At 34.2% G+C, this 25946-nt stretch overlaps 1 protein-coding gene across 2 annotated transcripts in view; it reads left to right on the forward strand.

The window, feature by feature from the left end:
• The window catches only part of LOC131675062 (NEDD8-activating enzyme E1 catalytic subunit), a 353933-nt gene that overhangs the window by 111131 nt on the left and 216856 nt on the right, over nt 1-25946 (forward strand). For both annotated transcript variants that reach the window (XR_009302985.1, XM_058953895.1), the window contains one exon: nt 7709-8069. Coding sequence is in view for 1 of the 2 variants with exons in the window: in XM_058953895.1 (XP_058809878.1) it covers nt 7709-8069 (361 nt within the window). In the remaining variant the exon portion in view is untranslated. The remainder of the gene's footprint in view (nt 1-7708; nt 8070-25946) is intronic.

Consider the following 25946-nt stretch of genomic DNA (forward strand, 5'->3'; position numbering starts at 1 on the left):
ATACACTGCACCTGATGTATTTGCTACAATTATCATGCGACAGCCAGGACACACAGCAGTCACAGTAGGTGAAATCGCACACATTATACGATACCAACCCGTAGAATGCCGTCTCAGGAAGACTGAAAACTGTTACCACGAATTACCAGTAATTTGTAACAAAAACGAACTCTTCGTAAAACCAGAAACACACATATTACAATCACACGGAACCGCGAGAGATTGTAATTCAATATTACCCGCAGCATTCAAATTCAACATGTGGTACTCTCCATTAAAAGTCAGTCACTACTTACCAATCCAACTATAATTCAACCAATGAAAAAACTGACTTGGCATTACAGTGATATAAACAATCTTATTAATGATGGAATCTACTCCCCTGAAGATCTCGATCGCCTACACCATCATACGAATTTCCTCATCGAACGACCAGCATTGTTAGAAAACATGGCAAGAAGGCTTAATGGCACGACAACACCTGCAGATGAATCAAACCTTCAAAATCTACTAAACAAAAATGTAATAGAAGACTTTACCGAATCAGTAATACAGAAAACCTGGGAAAATTTTATGAAGTTCGGCACTATTTCAGCAGGAATCCTTATGATAATATTAGTTGTACAATTTCTCAAAGGCATTTTAGACGTCTGCATCAACGGGTACGCTCTATACAGGATTTATGGATGGAGCGCACACTTATTGGCCGCTGTATGGTCATCGTTGGCTCACTTGTTCATGTATCTGGCGAAACCCACAACTGACGTAGAGACACCACCAACTCCGCCACGAAGAGAGCAGGCGGCGTTTGATAGGCAAACTGTCCATTACAAAACCACACCGACTAAGATTACTTTCAAAAACGATGAAGAGAAGAAACCAAGCGAACAACTACGGGAGTTACATGCCCAAATAGAAGCCACAAAAAACAAGGCGTCCGTACCTCGCTAATTAAAACTTAAATTATATTCAACAATTAGTCTAATATCATCAAGGAAGTCAGAACATCACTGTCGTTAGCTGAATAAAATACAGCGACTTCGGATGATACCTGACTCGGATTCACAGGCCGACAAAATTTAAAAAATGGAAAAACCCAGAAATCAGACAGTACGTTCCCAAACGTTTTTGGTGCGCTGAAACCGAATCTGACCTCAGAATTGCTCCATCACCCTAGGTTTTCGAGAAATCCTAACCTAAAAGTTCAAAAAACACGATTTTTCACTATATTTCGCGTAGTATTACGTCGTAAGCCAATTTTATTTTAAAAAACGAGTAATGCTATTTGAAAGTACTACTCTTACCCTTCAAAACCCTTTTTTCAGATTTAAAAAATCTTTTTTTTCCATCGAGATATCGTAGATTGAATTTGAGTGATTTAGCGATTTCGTTACAGCACGAAATAGTGGCGAATTTCCGAATAAGGAGTTATAGTGTAATTATATGTTTTTTGGGTTACTGAATCAAAATTTAACGTCAGAACGACTCTATAATCTCAATTCCCTTAACCCTAGAGCCCCATAACCTGCGACGCTGTAACCCCTGACCGACATACTCCAAAGTCCTTAACTCTCGAGCCCTTTAACCTGCTACGGTATAACCCCCGACCCTCACACCCCAATTTCCTTAACCCTCGAGCCTTTAACCTGCGAAGCTATAACCCCCGGCCCTATCAAGGGTTAAAGAATTTCGGGTTTGGTGGACGGGGAATACCGCTGGGTCAATGGAACAACGATAGACGTCATTTCTGCGGTAAAAGAAGGTAGAAGAATTTGTGTCTGTGATAGGAAAATTCATATCCAACTTACGTATACAAGTACAATTTACGTTTACATACAAGTGTCTATAACTTGCGAAATCGATCAGCTAGGATTTTTAATCTTACATTTTTCTGGTCCACTAACGATGAAGAAAGTATCTACGTTAGCAGATATCGGATTCACTTAGGGCCTACATTTCCTTACTTGAGGATAACCGAGTATGACATTGCTCAAAAACTACAAATTTTTGTGCTTCGTTCTTCATCCGTGTTAGGGATCGCGTTTGAGCGGCAGGCTAACGGAGAAGTCACTGGAATTTCTATTATTTCTCATATAACACTGCGTGCAGTACTTTACTGATCTTTATTATTACTTTGTCTTCTAGAAATTTAATTATATTTACCCATTTCGTTATTAGAATAAGTTTATAATATTACTCGTGATTTCCAATTAACTTATAAGTTATTGAAGATGTCGGCATGTAGAATTCCATGCAAAGGAAAAATCGATTCCTTTTGTAATATCTGCGGTAAATTTGAGGTAGCTCGACTTCGTCGACCAATCACTGATATCATTAAAGATCAGTTTGAAGAATGTTACGAGACACCTACGAAGAATTTAGACAAACCATGGGTTCCTAAATATATTTGTGAAGACTGTCGCCGAAGTTTAAAAAACTGGAATAAAACTAAAACCGAAGTTGTTCTCCAACCAACAATATGGCGTGAACCTAAAAATCACCATGATGACTGTTACTGTTGTAAATGTGATACTTTAGGTTTTAATCATAATAACACAGCTTCTCTCTTTTATTCGAACGTTTCTAGTGTAACAGCAGCTCAGTATGGAAAAATAGAAAGAAAAAAAAAATTCTGATTCTGAGCCAAAAAAACTTCAACCAATAGAAGTTCCGGTAACAGACAAAAGTAGCAGTAGTGATGAAGAAGATTTTTCTGACTCAGAAAAGCCCAAACTTTTCGACCAAAATTCTTTGGATGATCTGATCTGTGATTTGAATCTTCCGAAAGATTCTTCAGAACTCTTAGCTTCAAGACTAAAAGAAAGAAATCTTTTATTACCTGACACAAAAGTTTCTATTTACAGGAAGAGAGATATTAAATTTCGGCCATATTTTACTTGCGTGTTTACTGCAACGATATAAAGCATCTCATCAGTTTATATGGAGTGCAAGGAGGTTATAATCCAGAGAACTGGCGACTCTTCATGGATGCATCTGTACAAAGTCTCAAGGCAGTACTTCTGCACAATGGGAATGAGTATGCAGCTATTCCCATTGCTCATTCCACTGTGATGAAAGAGTCTCACGATAACTTTCGATTCCTTCTTGAGATAATCAATTACAATGAACACAAATGGCTCGTTTGTGGCAATTTCAAGATGATCAATATATTAGTTGGCTTGCAATCTGGAAATACGAAGCACCCCTGTTTTTTGTGTCTCTGGGACAGTCGTGCACGAGAAGAACATTGGGTTCGGAAAGAATGGACGAAAAGAATCGGAATGGTTGTTGGATCACACAATGTCGTCCATGAGAACCTTGTTGATACTAAACATATCTTGTTACCTCCACTCCATATAAAACTGGGCTTGATGAAGCAATTCGTCAAGGCACTAGATAAGGAAGGCGAATGTTACAAGTATCTTCAGGGCAAATTTCTTAAATTGTCTGAAGCGAAAATTAAGGAAGGCATATTTGTAGGGCCAGACATTCGAGCACTTATGAAAGATGATGAATTCCTCTTGATAATGACGACTAATGAGAGAAATGCTTGGATAAGTTTCAAAAGTGTCACCGAGAATTTTCTCAGAAACCACCGGGACCCTAAATACAAAACTATTGTGTCGACAATGCTACAGAATTTTCAAAAATTGGGGTGTTTGATGAGCCTGAAAATACACTTTTTGTTTTCACATTTGAAATACTTTCCGGACAATGTTGGAGCGTTCAGTGAAGAAATGGGTGAAAGATTTCATCAAGATTTCAGAAACAAAGAGGAACATTATCAAGGTAGATGGAATGAGAGCATGATGGCTGACTATTGCTGGGCTCTACACCGACACGATACATTAACAGATCATCATAGACACAAATCTCTTAAACATTCATTTCAAGATAAACGACAGCGTTTTCATAAAAAAAAGAAGTGAAAAACTGTAGGGTTGCAGATATTCAGATGCAACACTCACAAACTGAATAAAAGAGATTTAAAACGCGTAATTGAAAGCTGCGTAGAATACAAGGCTTGGATATTGAAGGGATTGAAATGTAGAGACATACGGTTATACGATAGCAGCTTGAAGTGCTGATTGAGGAAATTCTGGCAAAGGAGTCTGAGGTTGCCGACTTGTAGAGCTCGGCGGTTGAATATAATTTGGAGGCTTGAGGTATTCTGCGTAGCGAATTTCGGTATGAGGGTTGGGGGTTATAGCGTCGCGGTAATAGGGCTCGAGGGTTGAGGAAATTGGGGTGTGAGGGTCGGGGGTTATAGCTTCGCAGGTTAAAGGCTCGAGGGTTGAGGAAATTGGGGTATGAGGGTCGGGGGTTATACCGCAGCAGGTTAAAGGGCTCGAGGGTTAAGGAAATTGGGGTGTGAGGGTCGGGGGTTATACCGCCGCAGGTTAAAGGGCTCGAGGGTTAAGGAAATTAGTGTATGTCGGTCAGGGGTTACAGCGTCGCAGGTTATGGGGCTCTAGGGTTAAGGGAATTGAGATTATAGAGTCGTTCTGACGTTAAATTTTGATTCAGTAACCCAAAAAACATATAATTACACTATAACTCCTTATTCGGAAATTCGCCACTATTTCGTGCTGTAACCAAATCGCTAAATCACTCAAATTCAATCTACGATATCTCGATGGAAAAAAACGATCTTTTAAATCTGAAAAAGGGTTTTGAAGGGTAAGAGTAGTACTTTGAGATAGCATTGCTCGTTTTTTAAAATAAAATTGACTTACGACATAATACTACGCGAAATATAGTGAAAAATCGTGTTTTTTGAACTTTTAGGTTAGGATTTCTCGAAAACCTAGGGCGATGGAGCAATTCTGAGGTCATATTCGGTTTCAGCGCACCAAAAACGTTTGGGAACGTACTGTCTACTTTCTGGGTTTTTTTCCTTGTCGGCTTGTGTAATTTTCGCTTACTCTAGGCGGATTTTCCAAGTAAGTTTAATTAAATATTGATAAATTTCGGACGTAACACGTAACACAATATAAATATATACTCACAAGTACTCAAAACTGTAAAAATTACATGAAAGTTGACTGAAAAAATATTTTCTTTTCATTATGGAACGCATAACACGTAACGTTTACCTTAAATCAGTTACTAACATAGAAAGTAGTATTAAAATACTTAACGTATATCTACCTGAGGCCATTAACAAATGTTAGATGACTGTAAATAGTAGAAAAAACATAGCAAATCACTAGTAATATATCTAATAACACAAAAAATAAAAAATAGAGATTACTAAGAGAAAGGTAACAGTCAATAGATGGAATTAAGATAAAACCAAAGTAAACAAAGCATTCAAAGTGTTACAAAAAATATATGAAGAAAAAACATACAAATCCAGATATATCTAAGTCGAATAGAAGCAACGGATTACTTACTATGAAATGCCACTAAACGAGTTAAAACACTAACTACATTTATACCAGCTATCAGAAGATCTTGCGGTAAGAAAATGTTGTATGAAGAAAAAAAATAATTAAAAAGTTACCTTAAAGCAATAATATACGTAACAATTATTTTCAATATATGCTTGCATATTTGTTATTTCCCCTCTGACTAAAAAGTAGCATAAATTAAATATTAATATATAAACCGGATAAAGAACCTAAACTGGTGATCTTATATAGACCGGTTATTTTTTTACCAGCACTTTTAAAAATGTTTAGAGAAAGTATTTCTAGCCTGAATTAATCCAATAACATTGAATAGAAAACATATCTCATAACCTTAATTCAGTTTGAGGTGCAAACATTTCGCGATTGAACAAGTAAAACGGATAGTGTTTTACTGCGAGGATATTAGTTGAAAGTAAACAGTATTTCTTCGGCACATTTCTTGATTTCACCAGGCCTTTGATAAAGTTTATCATACAGGCCTCATGCACAAACTCACGAGATATTTTCACAAGCACCATTATGAATTACTATAGTTATATCTACAAAATAGATGTTTTTTATGTTCATAAAAGTAGGATTACCGCAGTATAATTTTACTGAATGCATCGAAGAGAAGTACGTGGGTGCGATAAAAGGGGGAGAGCGACACGTGACGAGAAAAATAGCTTAGACTGACTAGTCGACAAGCGAGAAAGACAGACGGTTACAAAGTTTGTCCTGTCGAATTTCACTCGACCTGGTGACTTGCTTTTTACAGCAACCTCTCGTCAGCCAGACCCTTTATGCGGTGAAGTATGAATAGAGAGGACGCGATGCAGTGTAGCGTATCTATCGAGAGATCGACGCCCAATGTTGACAGGATCATTGATTTTAACCATTCGGAGCATCACTCTCTAGACGCTACCAGTAATAAGCGGGCCGAGTCGGCTAATCATCATCGACCAACTATCTTCCCATAAATCTACTCGATCCGTCGTAGTATCGTTGTTTGCAGCAACGATGTCCAAAATAAGGTAGGCGATTGATTGTATCATCACAAATGCAGTGAGTCGTTGCACGAGTGAAGCGACCACTATTCGCGCTTAGCTGGATATGTTTATTTCTCTCTCTCTCTCTCTCTCTCTCTCTCTCTCTCTCTCTCTCTCTCTCTCTCTCTCTCGTACTCGCTGTGGTCAACAAGTGCGCTCACTTGTTGATCTTTGTCTGTATCTAAAATCTCTTGGCCGAATCGTTATTGTGAATTGTTTCTAAAAAGCGGAATAAAATTCGCACATTTTATTTTATTTCCTATTATGTCTATATTTACCTTACTCTGTACTAATCCCTGCCCGCAGTAGAGAACCTGACTTGATTTCTTTTTATCTCTTGCATTGCTCCGTGATTTCACGTACGTTTTCAGCCACGCGCAATATATATGTGCCATCACCAAGGTTACTTGAAACAGATTAAGCCTGTAGTTAGTCTTGCATCGAGGGACGAATAATTTTTAACGGCATTAAATAATATATTTTTTTGATTCATCATTACAGCATAAATAAATTCTAATCTTTTTATCGCATTCTAAAATAAAAACTATCTACTGGAGTATTTTCCTAAATCTCGTGTACACATAACTATATAGCAGTAACATTTACTTAATGTCTTAATATACTCGTATTAGACAGATTATAAATAAATTTGGCGCACATAGAAAACATTTGATAAGTCTAGTGAAGGTTTAGGTATAAATTTTCTCAAGGTTAGGGGCTTTCTCAAGCCCTTAACTGATCCTCGCTCGAAACAAAACTTACGCGATCTGTTAAGCGCCCGCAGTTTACACGTATTTACATGTTTTCTGGTGCGCTCACGAAAATAGAAATAGTCTATCTTTCAACACAATTCCCCAGTGCTATTGACAGCGACGTGGCAGTGAGTAGTTCATTGTGGGAATACAAATCGAAACGTGGGAAATTTGTTTTAATTAGCTCCCCCTCCCCCTGGAGCAAAGAACACGTAATATAAAAATTAATCCTCGTGGAACATAGCATGAGTAAGAAATAATGGGAGTGGGAATAGAGAGAATGCCGGGAGATAAGTGATTGCTATATCTCTCTGCACTATCTTTCTTTTTATTCTTTCGCATATCGATAAGACATTATAATTTTTACAGTTCACTTGTCATCTCAATTGTGTGATAAGAAACATAGCTTTAGAAAAACTTAAAGATCATACTCCAGAAATACTATAAATTTTTCTTGTAATATATAACGCTTAATTTTTGGATAAAGCAATATAATTATTTAGTTTAATTTCAGGCAATTCTTGTTTCGACATAAAGACATTGGAAGTTCAAAAGCAGAAACAGCTTCAATATTTATTAACAATCAAATGCCTGGATGTAATGTTGTTCCTCATTACTGCAAAATTCAAGATAAGGATGAAGACTTTTACCGTCAGTTTCATATTGTTGTTTGTGGTTTAGATTCGGTTATAGCAAGAAGATGGATCAATGGCATGTTGATTTCGCTTCTTGTTTATAACGATGGTGTTCTTGATCATAGCAGTATAATTCCATTTGTCGATGGTGGAACTGAAGGTTTCAAAGGAAATGTAAGAGTAATCTTACCTGGACTCACGGCGTGTGTAGAGTGTACTCTGGACTTATACCCTCCACAGGTACTCAATTTTTATATCAATATTATTGTAGGTTTCTCTTTAATTTTATTATATTTCATATAACCGTAAATAACAATGTGGGCCTGAAAGTGATAATAAGTACGATTACGTGTTTACTCAGGTGCTCTTTGGTGTTATAAATATTTGGTATTATGTTAAATAGTGCAGGAAATCCTTCGTGTCAGTCAACCAGAAATATGTACAAATAAACACTTTCGTGATAAATTACTATGTATTTCGAATGCAATAAGGGGAGTAATAAATGTATATTGTCTAGGAAATTTATGAGTAGAGATTAGGAAAATGCATAGTAATTTTTTTTATTTGTGAGTATCGTTTGCGTTAGAATTTAGATGATTTGCATGCATTTTATCATCTCATATTTTATTTACACTTGCATAGTAATTATAATAATTTAATAAGTCATTGTTATGATATCCATTGTTTTTAATCATATTTGTATTCTTTTCGTTGAATTTTCATTTACACCTTTATGTTCTGACAATTTTTTAAGCGTTCTTTTATCTATTATTTTCGTGTTTCTCAATAAATATTTTTTCATTTTCATCAGTCAAAGATAGTGATTGTAGTAGAAAATGTATTTAAATGAGAATTAACCTGTCTAAATTAACCCGTTTCGGCCGAAAACGCCACTAGCGATATACCAGTCTTTGGTATCTCGTAACTCATTCTATAGATGTCCAAAAAAATTGAGAGGGGCATATTTTAAAAGCTTGAAATAAATCCTTTCTGATGGTGAATTCAAAATTGTTCAAAATTATTAATATTTATGAAAAAATGGTGTTTAAACAAAAAGAAAACATTAATTTTCTTCTCTTTTTTTCAAAGCCTTTCACGTTTGGAATTGACCGGAAACCTTTTTAACCGGTGGAATAAATGGTTGAACTTTAAGAATCCATCATTCATAGATCGATTTTTCACTGTAGAATTTGTAAAATGACGTCCAAACCGCAAAATATTTTTAAATAATTCATGATTTTTTTTCTCAAAAACTATAAACTTATGGTAAAATTGCCAAGAAAAGAAAATTACTTAAAATTAATTTAAAAATACACGTGCATTTTTTTATTTTCTTATATTTGTATAATTTTTCACAAATATTTTTTTTTTATTATATGTATATGCTCCCAAATTTTTATAATAAAGATTATTAATCTAATATAGTGAATGAAAATTTGGAAAATTCTACCAATAGAACATATTAGTCACATGTGGATTTAATGTTCATCGCCTTCTGTGTTGTAATAATTTTTTATTTATGACATTCAGCAAAGTAATTTTTTTCCGTATTAATGCATAAAGTTACACTGCATGTCGTGCAATAGAATTATGATCGAAATCCTTTGTTTTAGTACTAAAAAGCTCATTGTTTGTGTATAGTCCTCATGCATACGAGGCAAATGTTTCTTCTGTATTGACGTCCTGATACTTTCAGGAGTTTTAATTTTTTTTTTATTAACTTATCTACAACTGATAAACGAATGTCTTTCAATTTCAATTCTTTATCAGGATTGAAAAATTTACAAATTATGAAAGTGTTGATAATAGTTACGTGCCCTTGTACGCGGTGCCACCATTTTCTTTTTTTTTTGTTATTTCATAGAATGATTTTATCTGATGTGATTTGTCAATAATCTCTATGTGAGTATTATAATCCTTTACCATTTGAGGGCAAGCTATAGTCTTGAATAAACCATCTTTCTCCCAGTGACTTTTTCTTATTTCCTAACCTCAAAAAATGGCTTGCCGGACAACGATTCACGTCGAATGAAGAAGTCATCGTCGAAACAAATGCCTATTTTGAGGATTTTCAGAAATCATATTTTTCTAATAGCTTAAAAAAACTGGAAGGCCATTTAATAAAATGTATCGACCTTCAAGGAGATTATGTTGAAAAATATAAAAAAATTACATACGCAAAACTATTTTTTCCTTCTTTTTGTAAAGACTTATTGACCCCCCCCTCGTACTTAAAGTCTATTCTTCAACTTTTCTGTGTCATGTTGGTTAGCGCCGTTAATAACGAGCGGAACCACTTAATATTACACAGTTATTCATACCTGTCCGGTTTATCTTCGTAATAGCTGCTCTTCCTCGACTTTTTTTTTTCTGTAGTACACAATGTTGTGATAATGTGTTTATCACCTATTCATACCAATATATACAGACGTAAATACGTAAGTTAATATTGCGAGGACAAGATTATATTAAGTAGAAAATATTATTTTGATATTGTGATCATTACTTTTTATATAAATAAGTACGGACATTCATACATGTTGCGCGGACATTATTATATTATGAAGTAAATATTAATTATTATTATTATTATTATTTTTAATAAAATGATAGTGAATATTATGAGGACACTATTATATTAAGTATTACGCGATATTTCGTTAACGAGGGGCTACTTCATTTTTGTAGAAATGTCTCTAAGTCTATTTTTATAATAAAGAAACATTTAAATATAATTCAAAATTGTTGGTTTAATAAAATCCATGCTAAACACAGAAGTTCATTTACATAATAAACTTTTAACGTTGTTGAAATTATGTTGAAAAATATAACAAAATTACATACGCAAAACTTTTTTTTCCTTCTTTTTGTAAAGACTTATTGACCCCCCTCGTAGAATCTGCCTTTGATAGGGTTACATTAGAAATGAGTTTTAACTTTCAGTTATACATTGTATGATCTGCAACGGTAGTGGATTCAATCAATTGATACGTTCGCGATTCGGTAGCACTCGCGATGCTAGAGCGAACGTCTAAGAGAGAGAGAGGGGGGGTGCGCGAGAGTTCAATTTTTCAATTAACCTTTTCGCTACGGTGGGCCTCACCGCGGAGTACCTCGTCTAAAACGGAGCTCCGTGCCGAAAGTGGGAACATTAAGCGCGCGCAGTTTTTAGCATTCGGGGCCAAGACTTTTGTCTCAAAAACGACTTTGTGACATTACTTTTAGAAACAAAATGATTTGTGTTCATAATTTTTCCATGGAGGTATTTTTAATTCAACAATGCAATTAATATTTTTATATTGTACAACAATATAGGAACTATAATTATAACATAATATTGAACAGTAATTTTTTAATAATAATATTCTGTATGAAATTTTTCAAAACACGGATACACATAAACCAACATCACATTTCTCACGTTAACCTTTTAAGGACGGGACTGGTCGATATATCGACCACCAATTTTGTCAGGCACTCCACGTGACATATTCTTTCATTTTATGCACAAATATTGTGCAAAAAAAAGTCAAATTTTAACGTAAAAATCCCCGTCCTTAAAAGGTTAATATCGTGTTTGACTGCTTTTATCGTTCTTTTTTGCATACCACACATTTTTTTAGTGGATTTTTTCTCTTCGTCTTGTTATTCTCATAAAGTGATGGAAAATGTCTTGCAGTAAGAAGCGTTGTGTTAATATGTCCAGATTTATTAACATTCTTCGTGGCTTTCGATGAATGGTAGCGTCTTAAAATTTGTCGAATTAATTCAAGATGGAATTTAGCCATTGATATATATTTCCCACTTTTCAATTTATATAGACAATAGGCGTTCCATATGCATATATCCAATAAGAGGAAAAAATACTTCTTGTACCATTTAAACTTTTCTTTTGGGAATGAATCGCACTTATTATCATATCAGTTTTATTCACGGCTCCCATAGAACGATTATAATCAACGACACACTTTGGTTTTATGATCATTTCCTTTGTGCGATAATGGATTTTTGTATCGACAAATTCTTCGGTGTGAAAGGTCGGTAACATATACACCTCTCTTTTGTCATGTCATTTCATGGCTAGCAAACATTCTGACGATCAGAAACCCGCCTCGTTTTTTTTCAATTTTTTATCCATTCTTGGCATACCTTTGCGTCTTTTTTTCACGGTGCCACAGGCGTTAGTACCATTCTTGTGCAAAAAAATAAACAGTGCTGGACTTGCGCACTAGTTATCAACAAATAGACTATGCCCTTTTTCTAAATATGGTCTAAGTAGCTGGACAACAATGTTCCCAGATTTTCCAAGATTTGCATCTGTGTTGGTAATATTGGAGAGGGATCCGTCGTAAATTATAAAGTCTTGAACAAATTCAGATTTCTTATCACATAACACAAAGGACTTAATACCAAATCTGTTCCTCTTTGATGGAATATACTGTTTGAAGGACAATCTGCCCTTATATAACAACAAACTTTCATCAATGCATAAATCTTGGAAGGGATACAACGCATTCTTGAATCTTTCTCTAAGCATATCTCAAATTTCCCGAATTTCATTAATCTATCAACATTTGCTTACGTATCATTGGTATTAAAATGTAATGTTTTTAGTAAATATAAAAATCGGTCCCTTGACATTATTTCACCAAAAATTCTGTTTCTCAAAAGCTCATCGTTTGCCCAATACTCAAAATGAGATAGTTTTTTATTCCGCGACATCAACATCTTTATACAGAGTAAACGATACATTTCAGCAAGAGAAGTCCCTTGTGAAGGACTCGGAGCGTTATTATTATTTATGCATTCCTCATAATCGTTTGTTGTTTTGACGATAAATTCCACAAAGCTCTCGGAGAAAAATAACTGGAAGTAATCAAGAATTGATGTGGAGTGGCTAATTGGTACTCTTATTCCGGAATTTCGTTTCGAAAATTGATGAAGTTTGGGTCGCGCCGGTTCGGTAGTCCATGTAATATCGAATATATTTTTTTCCGATTTTGTTGAATTTTGTTCTTCGGATTCTGAGGTGCTCAATATACTCTTTCGAGTTCTTTTGTACGAAGTAATAATATCATCTTCCGATTGCGATTCATTTATTATTTTGATTTTTATTGTTTCTAATCATTTTCTGGAACGGGTCAAATATTTAAAAATTTATTGCAATTGCAGAAAAATATAAAAGTTAGAAAAATAATCAGTTATACCTTTTTCTTGCTGTACGTCTGATATATTATTTATATAATTTTAATATAATTATATCATAATTCACTATATTTATATAAATTTACTGCAATTTTGTCACTGATACGACTGGTTTCTATCCTCTGATACACTCGACTTACGACTAACTGAGTATAATTATACATTTGAGACCCACGGGTTGATGACAAAACAACGTCGAAAAAAATCGAACGCTGCAATAGCGCTTGCAATTGTTTGCGAACAGAAATACACGAAGCGATACCATTTATCTTAACATTTGGTTCCATTTTTGGAGCGGGTGACTATAGTCACCCGTCGTGTGCGGGTATCGTTTTGTGGCGGGTGACTATAGTCACCCGCAGTAGCGAAAGGGTTAAGCCTCAGCTGTTGTTCTTGAGAGTACTGCCCAAGTTTTCCACTGTGTTTTTGCCGTTTGCCGATTCAGAAAATTATTGATTTTGTACGTACGTGAATGGCAATGAGGGTGCTAGAATAAATAGCAGCAGTAATCACAGCAGCAGCACATTAAGCGCAGCAACAGCCAATTTGCAGCGAGGATAACCAGCGCAGCCGTTCCTGGAAAAGAATTCGTGAGCGGCGGTTAGCTGTGCATCGTAGGAGTTTGTTCTTTAATAAACCCATTTTGTACCAGTTAATCTCCGTTATAGATCAAATTTGTATAGATTTATTATCTAAATTATTGATTAAAGACGATGTTTTAATGATGTTTCATAAGACGACTACATCTTGTTTCTTTTTCTGTACAAAACAGTTTAAAAAATATGATCCATTTTAAAACGAAAAGATCTCTTGTCATTTTATCGTCCAATGAACATTTCAAAAATTTATAAATTTATAAATTTTTTGAGATTAATAATTTTATTAATTTTCTCTGTTAATAAATTTTAAATACGCATTTTACGAAAAAATGACAAGAGATCTTTTTGTTTTAAACGATTTCTTCCTAATCAACCATATTATAGTTGATTGGTTTGTTGCCTATAATTTTTTTTATTACTTCAAATATATTTACAATTTGTCTCACGTACAGAGAAAATAAGCATATTTTGTTACTATTAGACATATACATCTATGTAATAAATAGTAGTATACTCCAGTAAGTATACTGTCTGTGTTTTACAGTGTGATTGAAATAATTATGTTAATTTATTTGTGCATTCATTACTTTATGTTTTTTTAGTCTGGTTTTAGCAATGGACGTCTTGAGAAGTGTGTTGACAAGTTTATTTGGATGGTATTGAAGTCTGGAATTATATTTTGCGTAGAATTTTTTAATTTCTTTATGGACCGTAGATATCTGTAAATCATTTCGGATAATTTCATTCGGTACGAACCGTGGGGCACGTACTATATTGCGTAGAACTTTCCAGGATTTAAATCTTTCCAGGATTTCGATATTCGAGTTCGAAGCAGCACTCTATAGTTGAATGCTATATATCCAAACTGGTTTAAGTACAATTTTATATACCATCAGTTTGTTGTAAATTGACAACTCCGATTTTGTTCCGATGAGCCAGTATATTTTCTTCCATTATAGACCTAACTGTTTATGTTTAGTGAATATATGTTCTTTCCATGTAAGTCTTCGGTGTAGGTGAATATCTAGATATTTTACTTGATTGCTTTGCGGAATATTTCTCGATTAATCTAATAGGAGAACAGGTATCTTTTCGAAGTATGAATGTCATATGTATCGATTTGCTTTCGTTTACTATTAATCTCTATTAATCTACAAAACTACATAAAAAACCACTTTCAAACCAATTTTGAAAGTGGTTTTTTATGTAGTTTTGTAATGTTTTGGTTACTATTGATGCCTCTGAGTATACTGTTAAAATTGCTTTATCATTTGCATATGTTGCTGTCAAGATATTAATAGAGTTTGATAGGTCCGGGGTATATAACAGATGTAGTGTTAGACCTAGAACATAGCCCTACGGAACTCCTACTCTTATTAATTAACGTTTTGATACATTTTTATTTATTTTAACTTGATAGGCTCTATTGTGTAGATAAGACTATAACAATTCTTAGTAGGTCTGAGAAAAAACTCTCTTGAGCTTGTGCAGTAGCCCTTTATGCCATACCTTGTCAAAAGCCTGGGCAACATTCATAAATATACCACCAGTACAGTATTGTTCATCTTCGATGGCTTTCCTTGTAACATCGCGGAATGGTTACACCTGTGTAAAATCTTTTAGCTGGGAGGGAGACAAATGAAGTCGTAAAATTAAGATAACGTGAATTTTAAATTGTTTTATTATATACTTAAAATCACCAAAAGGGAAATACGCAAGAACGAAACACACTTGATGAAGTAAAGTATGCGCATCATTATCTTAATACTGACCTGTCGCAATCGTTCATGAAGGAACTGAGCCCTCTCCTTCGCATGCGGTCTATTTAAAAACTCGCTATCACCTCCCTACTCCTCACCAAATAAAGGCACGTGTTGGCTGTCGCCAATACACAGCTTCGCTTATCTCGGAAGTTGTTTTCAAGAGTTATTTCGAGTATGTTTCGCCCTACAGCTTTCGAAAATTCCTAGGATTTAGACCAAAAATCCGAAAGCCCAACCCTCACAACAGTTCCACAACTTTCGAGGGCTTGTGCCCTTTCGATACTACAAGGAAATGAGCAATTGTAAGCCTGGCAACTTTCTGATCATATCTCAAAATCGCGGTATTTTTCCGTCACGACAGGGACAGGCGACTCTCGATTTTTTGTTTTTTCAAGTATGTATAAGGCTCCTCGTATACTCACTATCGATGCGTGAACTTCACCGTATTATCGACGCTTATAAGATATACATAAATATATAAATGCGTTATACATAAATTATTAATCGACGAATACAGTCATTTTAACTTACTCTCTAATCATACAAAATATTATCTAATTACTTAATATTTTAATAATAATCACACTCTTAAATTTAAATCGTTTTAGTTGCACACTCGTGCATTGCACTAACCAACAAAATTTTCCAATTATTAAAATTATGTACATCATGTCCGTAACAATTTAAAACCGAATTGATGATCAACAATAAGTTTTCTATTTAGTATTATTGGGTGAATTCTAGCTAAAATTAGTTTTTCAAAGATTTTAGAAAATGGTGATAAAAGACTAATCGATCTATATGACGTTACCAGGTCTGGTTCTTTACCGGGGTTAGGTATTAAAACAATTTCTGCCACTTTCCACTATTTTAATCAATTTGATTGGTGTACTGTCTTGGATGTCAGAGCCTCCTAGTAAGATTTCTTCTTCTTCAGTGATTATTCTTTGGTGAGGTTTGAATACTGTACTAAGATGACTTACGAACGTTTCAACTTTTCCTTCGTTTGATCTTGCCTAGTTACTACCAGGTTTTCTGATAGGCGATATAAATGTAATTGGTCTTTTAAGTCGTTCAGTAGCTTTCTATAATAAGTATTTGTTGCTTCTGTAGGACTCAGTGATCTGAGATAATTCTACGTTTGTGTTTATTCTTCATATAACATTTTCTTTAGATCTTTGTTTGCTTAATTTCCTTTAGTTTTGTCTTGACTCAACTGAGTTAGTTGATACCTTTTTCTTAATAATTTCTTTTCTTTGATTTTTTGGGCTATTTCAGTGGACGTGATTTGCTGTGTTTTATTTCTATTTATTGTAGTAGAACATTTATTAATAGTTTCAGTTAGAATTACGTTGAGTGAGTTGATGCTATTTTCTATATTATTAGCTGTTTTAAGAGGAAGGTACACGTTATGCGTTTCTCTATGTAAAGAGCATATTGTTTCCACTCGACTTTTATGTTATTGTTTACTTTATTAAATACTTGGTGGTGTAAAGTTATTAGTACCGGTGAATGATCTGTTAATAAATCTAATCATAATGACACTTCAAAATAATTTTTGTTTATACCTTTTACTATAACAAATTCAATCAAATCCGGAAACTTGTTTACATCTGTAGGCCAGTATATTGGTTCTTCAGAGGATATCGGAATGTAGTTATTTTTTTGTAGTATTTCACAGGGTACTCTGCCTCTCTATGTTAAAGTTGATGATCTTGATCCCTACTACGGATCTTTCACATTATAATCACCTCCTACTATAAAGCGATTTTCAAAGTATGTTAAAAAACTCTGTCCAGTTTTCTTTTATAATTGTTTTGTTGGAGGATAGTAAACAGCTGATATTGTTATCGGTATGTTTTTATCCTTGATGATTACACTGGTTGCTTGTAAATTGATTTCACTAGTGTAAATGTGGATGTAGTGGTTTATTTTTGTTTTGATTATAATCCAGTACCTGGATAATCCAGCTTTATTGAACGGGTAATTGATTTTATGCACAGTGTAATTTGATATATTAAGATAGTTTTTACTCGTAAAGTGTGTTTCTGATATCAACATGATGTCTATATTTACATAGATTAAAAATGCTTTTAATTCAATATGCTTCTGCATAAGGCCGATTACTAGTACATTTAAAAGATTTAACATAGTATTCATTCTTTGCATCGACTGCTCAATCATATGTTCGAGTTTATTGTTTGTGTTTACTTAGCTCTGCTTGAACAATTGTTTGTTTTGATATTTCTATCTCACTCTGATCGTTTTGTTTTGATATTATCTATGCATATGTTATATTTGGTCTAACTCTATTGACGTTATTATTTAAATTTAAATTTGAATTTTGATGAACTTGAATACTGTTTTAATTTGACGTTTTTTCTCTTAGTCTAGAAAATAGTTTTTGCTGTGATTGCTTACTAAATGGGCATCCTTTAAAGATTACAGTGTAATTTCCTTTGTAATGTTTCTTCTTTTATTTTTTGTTTAATTGGACATTCTTTAGTTTGGTGTTATTCAGCACATTTCACATACATAGTGTTCAGGTATGAATACGGGTGGAATTAGATAACACAAGGTTTAAATTGGAATTCAATGACTCGAATACGGTGAAAAAATTGTTTATTTATGTATAATGTTACACTCGAAACTAACTAAATAGTCGGCACAAAGCGAACCTCATTACATGTGAGAGAAGCCTATTATTTTGCAAACTGTAATCTTGTTATACTGAACTAGGTTAAAAAACGAAACGCAACAATCTAAAATTAAGGGAGAGCGAATTGTTTAAGTGACCTGCTTCGAGCGGCCTTAAACGAGAAGTGTTTCAGACGAGCCCGGCCGCTCACTCGCTCTGTTACACACCCGAGTTTTCCGCCCGTACTCCTCTCTCTACCACTACGGTTGCAGGGTTGGGCCTCAGAGGCGCGCGCAGTTTTTCTATTCCTTCGCTCTCGGTCCTCCTCTATCCCGCGCGTTTTTATGGCTTGACAACCAACCGGCCTAGGACAATACGTATGCGCTGACTCTTTCCGTACCTGGGTGACCGCAATACCCGGAAGCCTGTCTTCCTCGTGGGTCGAGCAGCCTTCGCAAACCATGTGCTCGCGAAGCTGTACATAAGGTGGTGTTACGACAACGGTATCCTTGATACGCCCGTTCTTGTCCATATGTCTAGCACGAACGGCGAGAGAGATGAGCAACAGATTGCTTGGACTGATGCTGACTAAATCATGTTCGTGCCTACGTAGACGATTTTATGGCTTGGCAATTTTGACATTGAGAAATTTCTCTTTTAATGTTCGGTAGTTCTAAATTGATTACTGTGTTTAATAGTCGGTTTACTTTATAAACTTTCTAGCTTTGAGAATTATGTTCAATTTCAACTGTGAAAAGCGGCAATAGTGGTTTTGTGATGCAATGCCTATTATTATGAATACTTATTACTTTATGTCTATGTTCTTTTATGACTGTTTTTAAATCATGTACAGGGTGTTTCATTTTAATCCGACCAGGTGCGTAACTTAGTAAAAACAAACGTTATCAAAAAATGACCTTTACAAAAATTGTAGGGGACTGAGTGGGCTACCAAATGCTATCATCAACTTTGACCCTTAATTCGATTTTCAAGGTCATCTGAAGGTCAAAGTGCTTTTTTAATTGGAACCCCTATTTTTGACCCCGGAATCGTGTAGACCGGGAAAATTACACCGAAAATGATATTACAAATTTTTATTTATGACCTGAGAAGGTCAATTGAAGGTCAAATGCTCGAAAAACCTTATAATAACTGGTTTTTTAAATTTTTTGATAGAATAAATATTGTAAAGATAATTTTTGAAAGTAATTGTGTAAAATATCATGCTGTCTTTGAAGCAATTTTGTATTGTCATTTGAAAGTCACAGTGCTTGTTGTAACAGAAAATTTTTCTTATGAAGGATCCGAAAATAAAAAAAATATACAATTTGAATATGACAATGAATATTATTAATATTTTGGTTATTTGAAGGTTAAATTTTTATCCTACCATTAGCATCACCCAGGAACAACGACGTGGACGTAATAGAATTCTTTTCCCTTTAGAGTGCTTGATTAGAGTCCCGTTGCCTCTCACTTTTCTTTAGAATTCAACGTAGGTTTTCGGAGATACCACGATTTTCTTGAATACACAATTGTATTAACTGTTGAAATTGTTCTACTGTTCTGAGTAATACAGCCCTTGGGATGTTTTCACAAGCGGTTCGAATTCTTTGCATCATGTCTTCTCTTGTTGTTGGTTCGTGTTCATAAACAATGTCTTTTAAATATCCCCACAAATAAAAATTAGGTGATGTTAAATCTAGAGATTTTTGTGGCCATTGAACAAAAAAATCTCCACGCTCGGCGTGTCCAATCCATCTGTCACGATAATATTGATTGAGATATTGTCTAATTATTCGAGCGTAGTGTGCAGGAGCTCCATCTAATTGAATCCACATTCTTAATCTTGTGTACAAATCTACTTCTTCAAGAATTACTGGAAGATGGTCTCTCGTAAAATGTAAAAAATTATGCATATTTGTATTTCCATCGAAAAAGTACGGGCCTATAAGGTATCCATTAACAATTCCACACTATACGTTAAGGCTCCATTGATTTTGATTATCTATCTGCCTGTGTCAATGCGGATTAACATCCGACCAATAATGACAGTTATTTCGATTAAGCTGGCCATTGCTTTGAAAGTTTGCTTCGTCTGAAAACATTACGTATCGAAAAAAGTTTGGATCATTGACAATCATTTGTTTTGCCCATTGGCAAAACTGTAGACGTAATCTCATATCAGCAGATGTGATGGCTTGAGTCAAAGTGATATGATATGGATGATAACGATGATTTCTTAGTATTCTCCAAACAGTAGCCATTGGTATACCAGTTTGCCTTTGAATGTCACGAGTACTGATGTTACGATTTAAATGAACCATTGTCAGAACCACTATTACACGAATATCTTCTTCATTGTGATTACGACGTTCTCTAACCCGTGCTAGTTGCCCTTGTTGAGCTCTACGGTATATTTCAAGAACTGTTGTATGACTCGGATGTCTCCTGTCGAGATATCGATTTCGATAAAGAGCAGCAGCTTGTCCATAATTACGCCTACATTCACCAAAAACCAATAGAATATCAACCCTTCCAACCGCTGGGTAATCAACCATAGTGAAAATTTTGATTATAAAAAAGTAAAAAAAAACGAAATAATTTTTCTGCGATAATTAAATATAAGAAGAAAACAATGTTAAACAAAAGAAATTTAATTAGTTTAACTATTCAATAAGTAGAGCTACATTAAATATAAACTGTATGTAACAATAAGCAGAGGTCAAAGTCAAAATGAAAAATTATTTTTAACTGAAAAAATTATCTACTTTAATAATCACGGTGGGTCTGAGCGACATTTAAATAAAAGTGAAAGCAGGTTCCAATTTTTTTGCATATTTCGGTAAAAATACTAATAATTAGAAGATCCCAGAAAGAATTAAAAAAAATCCCTGAGCCCTTTTTGAAAAAATCGATTTTTAAAAATTTTTATCAAACAAAAAAAATAAAAAAATAATTTTGGTTGTGGTTGATGGTATTAATAAATAAATCAATATTTTTTCGATATTTCCACAGATGCACATTTAATAATAAAAAATTCAACACCAGCATTTTAAAAATTAATTTTTTTTTATTTATTGACTGTTTTTACTAATTTTTATCTCTCTATTCTCCCATACACAATCATATTAATGGAGAAACACATGTATATATAAATATCAGTGTTTATTAATAGTATACATACGATAAGGACATATCAGTATTGTAAACATGTGTGTTTACAGCCCGCACCTGTATCTAAGGAAGTAGTAGCTAGAATAGCGTGCTCAAAAGTTTTCACAGTTGTCCCAGCTTGATTGTGGAAAAAATTTGTGGAAAGTTAGTTAGAATTTAGTGAGTTACAACATGTTGTAACTCACTAAATTCTCCAATTTCTCGAGAAACTTTCCACAAATTTTTTTCAGTTTAGCCTTCTTTTTCTGACAAACCAAACAAATTTTCGAACGATTCTCAGAGTGCGTTAGTGCACGTCGCTTCATGTTGCTAATTCAATTATTTTGATCAAACACAGAACGTTAACTACAACAAAATTCTTATTGTATTTCTTATCACGAGAACACTATTACTGGCAGATTTCATTGTTGATCGGTCAAGCAATCTGGGACAACTGTGAAAACTTTTGAGCACGCTATTCTAGCTACTACTTCCTTAGATACAAGGTGCACGCTGTAAACACACATGTTTACAATACTGCTATGTCCTTATCGTATGTATACTATTAATAAACACTGATATTTATATATACATGTGTTTCTCTATTAATATGATTGTGTATGGGAGAATAGAGAGATAAAAATTAGTAAAAACAGTCAATAAATAAAAAAAAATTAATTTTCAAAATGCTGGTGTTGAATTTTTTATTATTAAATGTGCATCTGTGGAAATATCGAAAAAATATTGATTTATTTATTAATACCATCAACCACAACCAAAATTATTTTTTTATTTTTTTTGTTTGATAAAAATTTTTAAAAATCGATTTTTTCAAAAAGGGCTCAGGGATTTTTTTGAATTCTTTCTGGGATCTTCTTATTATTAGTATTTTTACCGAAATATGCAAAAAAATTGGAACCTGCTTTCACTTTTATTTAAATGTCGCTCAGACCCACCGTGTACAATCAAAGCTCTCCATCGCCGCAATTTCTGCTACCTCCGGCCGAAATCGAGACGCGTGTACGTAATTTAACTTTGTACAATGATAAAAAAACTTTTTAAAAAATCAGTAACAAGTAAAATTATTGCTGATTATATGTATCATTGTATTAGTCTTTAACTATAGTCTGAAACATTAGTCTATTATCTAGCGAAATTAATTAATATTTGTCATAATTTATAAGTTTATACAGTTTTGACTTTAGATTTAAAATATAAATGATAAAATTTTTTAAATAAACAGGAAATCATTATGTATGCCCTTTGAGAGTGGCTTTGTGTGTGTGCATTCTTATTATGCTTGTATGTGATACTGTTTTAATATATTTACTTGATATATCGACTAAAACGGAATACGAAAATGAGATATTTAAATGTTGTAGTTTCAAAGTATTGTTATATTTTATTAATCAGTAAATAATGGGACATCTACGTATTTATCTATCCATCTCTCATTTGTGCAAGTCTTAATTTTTTACTTACGAAGTGCTTGAACGCGTCTATAATGATAGGCGTGCTGTCCATCGTCCTTCATTACCAGTTGTGCCATACTGTACGTGCAAATGATTCCTGTAGTTTCGGTTATTATTGTAGCGACTCGACGTAAGCTGGTGATCGGGTCCCTCTCAAACGCTTCAACTATTGGTTCATGCAACTGATTTCGAAGCTCCCTCGGTCGCCCACCATCACGATTAGTCACGATAATGCTCCCGGTCTCCCGTAACCTTTTTATAAATAGCAACAAAAAGAAAATAAATTCATCGTCGCTACTGATTACTATGAAAATATTCTATCTATAAAGCAACAAAATAAAAGTATACAAATAAAAAACGGCTTCGCTAGTAGCTTTTTTAATTGAATATTTGCAATTTTGTTTTATAAAAACCTTTGCTCGGTACTGCCGATAGTCTCGGCTGTTGGCATGTTCTCCCGAAAGTGTCCAAAACGGCGACGATATTCACGAGCAGCCTCTTCTCGATTTCCTTGAGCACAACCAAGACACAATACCATGTCTGTATACTCTTCAGCAGTATAATTAATACGAGGCATTTTAGATGCGCGTTGATGTAAACAAAACAACGATTAAACGATATTGACGGCATTTGAAACAAAATTAATAACGAAAAAAAAGAACGCTTTAAGAAATTTCAGTTCGAAGCCGAATAAATTTGAATAATTTTATAATAACAACATTTAAAACGGAAATACGAAGTCCTTGACACATTAATAATCATAACATTATTATTGAAAAATTTTATTTAATTCAATAGTATTTGTTTTAGCTAAATAATCATTATTATTTCATAATCTTAAATATATTAAGTTGTACATACTTTATTTTTATTTTGCTACAATATAGTGCATTAAAAAAATTATAATAAAAGACTTTATAAATATTAAAAATTACCGTATGCCAATTAACACAAAATTTGATAAATATTATAAAAATGCGACTACTTACCTACATTTTATTCAGCAAAATATGTAACACATTAATATTGCCAAAAACCAACAAATTATATTACCGATAATTGAAATCTATCGTGCACCATCTAATTTCTAACCAATGTATATTATAAGCAAAAATCATTATTACAACTGTTAAGCCTTCACAGTCACTTGAAAATACAAAATACCAATACCACTGACTCTAAATTTAAAAAATTCCTCAATTATTTGCACTATCGCAAAGAAAGAAACGAACTAATTATAACGTCTTTGTCATTTATTATAAATATCATACTTGAATAATTTAGACTAAAATAGTTTAAGCGAGACATTTGTTCATTGATAATCAAGGAAGATTTTTGCAAAGTTTCAGATCAATTCAACAAATAATCACTGAAATAGAGCGTTTATACCAAATCCGCGTCCTGGCGGTAACAACGAAATGATGCTTACGTGACAGCAGGATACAAAGATGCCGCGTGCAAGATCGCGCGTTTGTGTTAAAAATGCTTTATTTCAGTGATTATTCATTGAATCGATCTGAAACTTTACAGAAATCTTCCTTGATTATTATTAAATAAATGTCTCACTGAGAGTTATTCTAGTCTCCAACTTCTTTGCATACATATCATCGTTGAATGTACACTACAAACATGTCACTCGAAATCGTTTACTTAAAATTAAACAAATAAATAATATTATATCACAATTATTTTTGTATATGTTTAACGCATTTGCAAAACCATTATACGCATTTGAAAAAAATAATGAATCAATTCTAATAATATTTCAAGAAGCTAGAGCGAGTTATTTAAGAAAAAAGATATAAAAATCATATTTAAATTCATCTTTTTTGATGTTTCATTTCAATTATTTTATCCTTGTAATCTTGACACGTATTGCTGAATATGAAAAATGTACAAAGATAGCATTTTTTGTTCATAGCATATTGGAAATTGGTTTTTTTTTTTGGGGTTTTCAATGTTGGAAAATACATTATGAACAAGGCATTTTTTGAAAAAATCTAGCTTCTCAATGACAAAAAATAAATATAGATTAATTAATTTGGCATTACTATTATCATTATTATCATATTTCTAATATTATGAAAACGTATTTCAATTCGTTAGCATCGAAATATTATGCCACGCATGAAGGTTGAGCACCGTTTTTGTTTAGCTGTGGCGCGCTTATAGCAGTCCATCTCACTGCTCCCCGTTCGCCGCCGAGCGCCTATACTTCCAAAGCCGCGCGCTGATTGATCGATCTTTGAAACTAATTATCTAATTACTCGATTGTCAAAAAAAAATAATAATTGATTCTTAAATAACTTTTGGAGACGAATCCGGCAATACCAATTTCCTTTAATGTTTTTGAATCGCTCTATAAAGAACCCGTGGTACCGGCGTAAGTTTCTGCAGGTCGAACGGAATCCAAAAGCGCACCCTTATTGGAAGATTGTTGGCGGTCGTTTGTTTCTGTATCGACCGGACCCTGCGATCGACGATCTCATGGGAGACGACGACGCCTGGAAACTCGTTGTTCCAAGAGAACAGCGTGAGCAGGGTCTCATGGAATGTCATGAGGAACCCACAGCTGGCCATTTAGGCCGACACAAAACTCACCAGAGGGTGGTGCTGCGTTATTACTGGCCAAGTGTCTACAAAGATACCGCACACTTTGTACGTAACTGTCAAGTGTGCCAGCAAATTAAAGTCGAACAACGAGCATCTGCTGGACTGATGGGAAAACACGTTGTTTCCCGTCCATGGGAAATCGTCTGTACTGATATGATGGGCCCCTTTCCGAGATCGCCTCAAGGAAACGAACACTTAGTCATCTTCATGGATATCTTCACGAGATGGATAGAGTGTATTCCGATCCGCAAGGCCAATGCCAAAATAATTAAGGAAGAGATTAATCATCGCATCTTCTTACGTTTTGGAATCCCTGATAGATTTCTATCGGACAATGGCACGCCCTTTAAAAACTCGTTAATCGACTCATTCTTAGATGCACATGGCGTCTTTCGTGGCACATGCGCTCTTTATTCCCCCAAATCGAACCCGACGAGCGAGTAAACCGCACCGTCAAAACTATGATTGCGGCATTTATTACGGATAAACATAATAAGTAGGACGAGCATATTGGCGAGTTCGCCTTTGCCTACAACACTGCTATCCACGAGACTACTCGCTCCAGTCCTGCCTTCTTAAATTACGGACGGAATCCAGAATCACCATATAATGTTCGACGCAGGGAAGAGCGCGCTGCTCTACAGCAGCTAGAAACTTACGGCCCATGAAGA

Source organism: Phymastichus coffea, unplaced genomic scaffold (assembly GCF_024137745.1).
Source record: "Phymastichus coffea isolate CEN01 unplaced genomic scaffold, Cenicafe_Pcof_1.1 PCOF00016, whole genome shotgun sequence".
NCBI classification, from domain to species: domain Eukaryota; kingdom Metazoa; phylum Arthropoda; class Insecta; order Hymenoptera; family Eulophidae; genus Phymastichus; species Phymastichus coffea.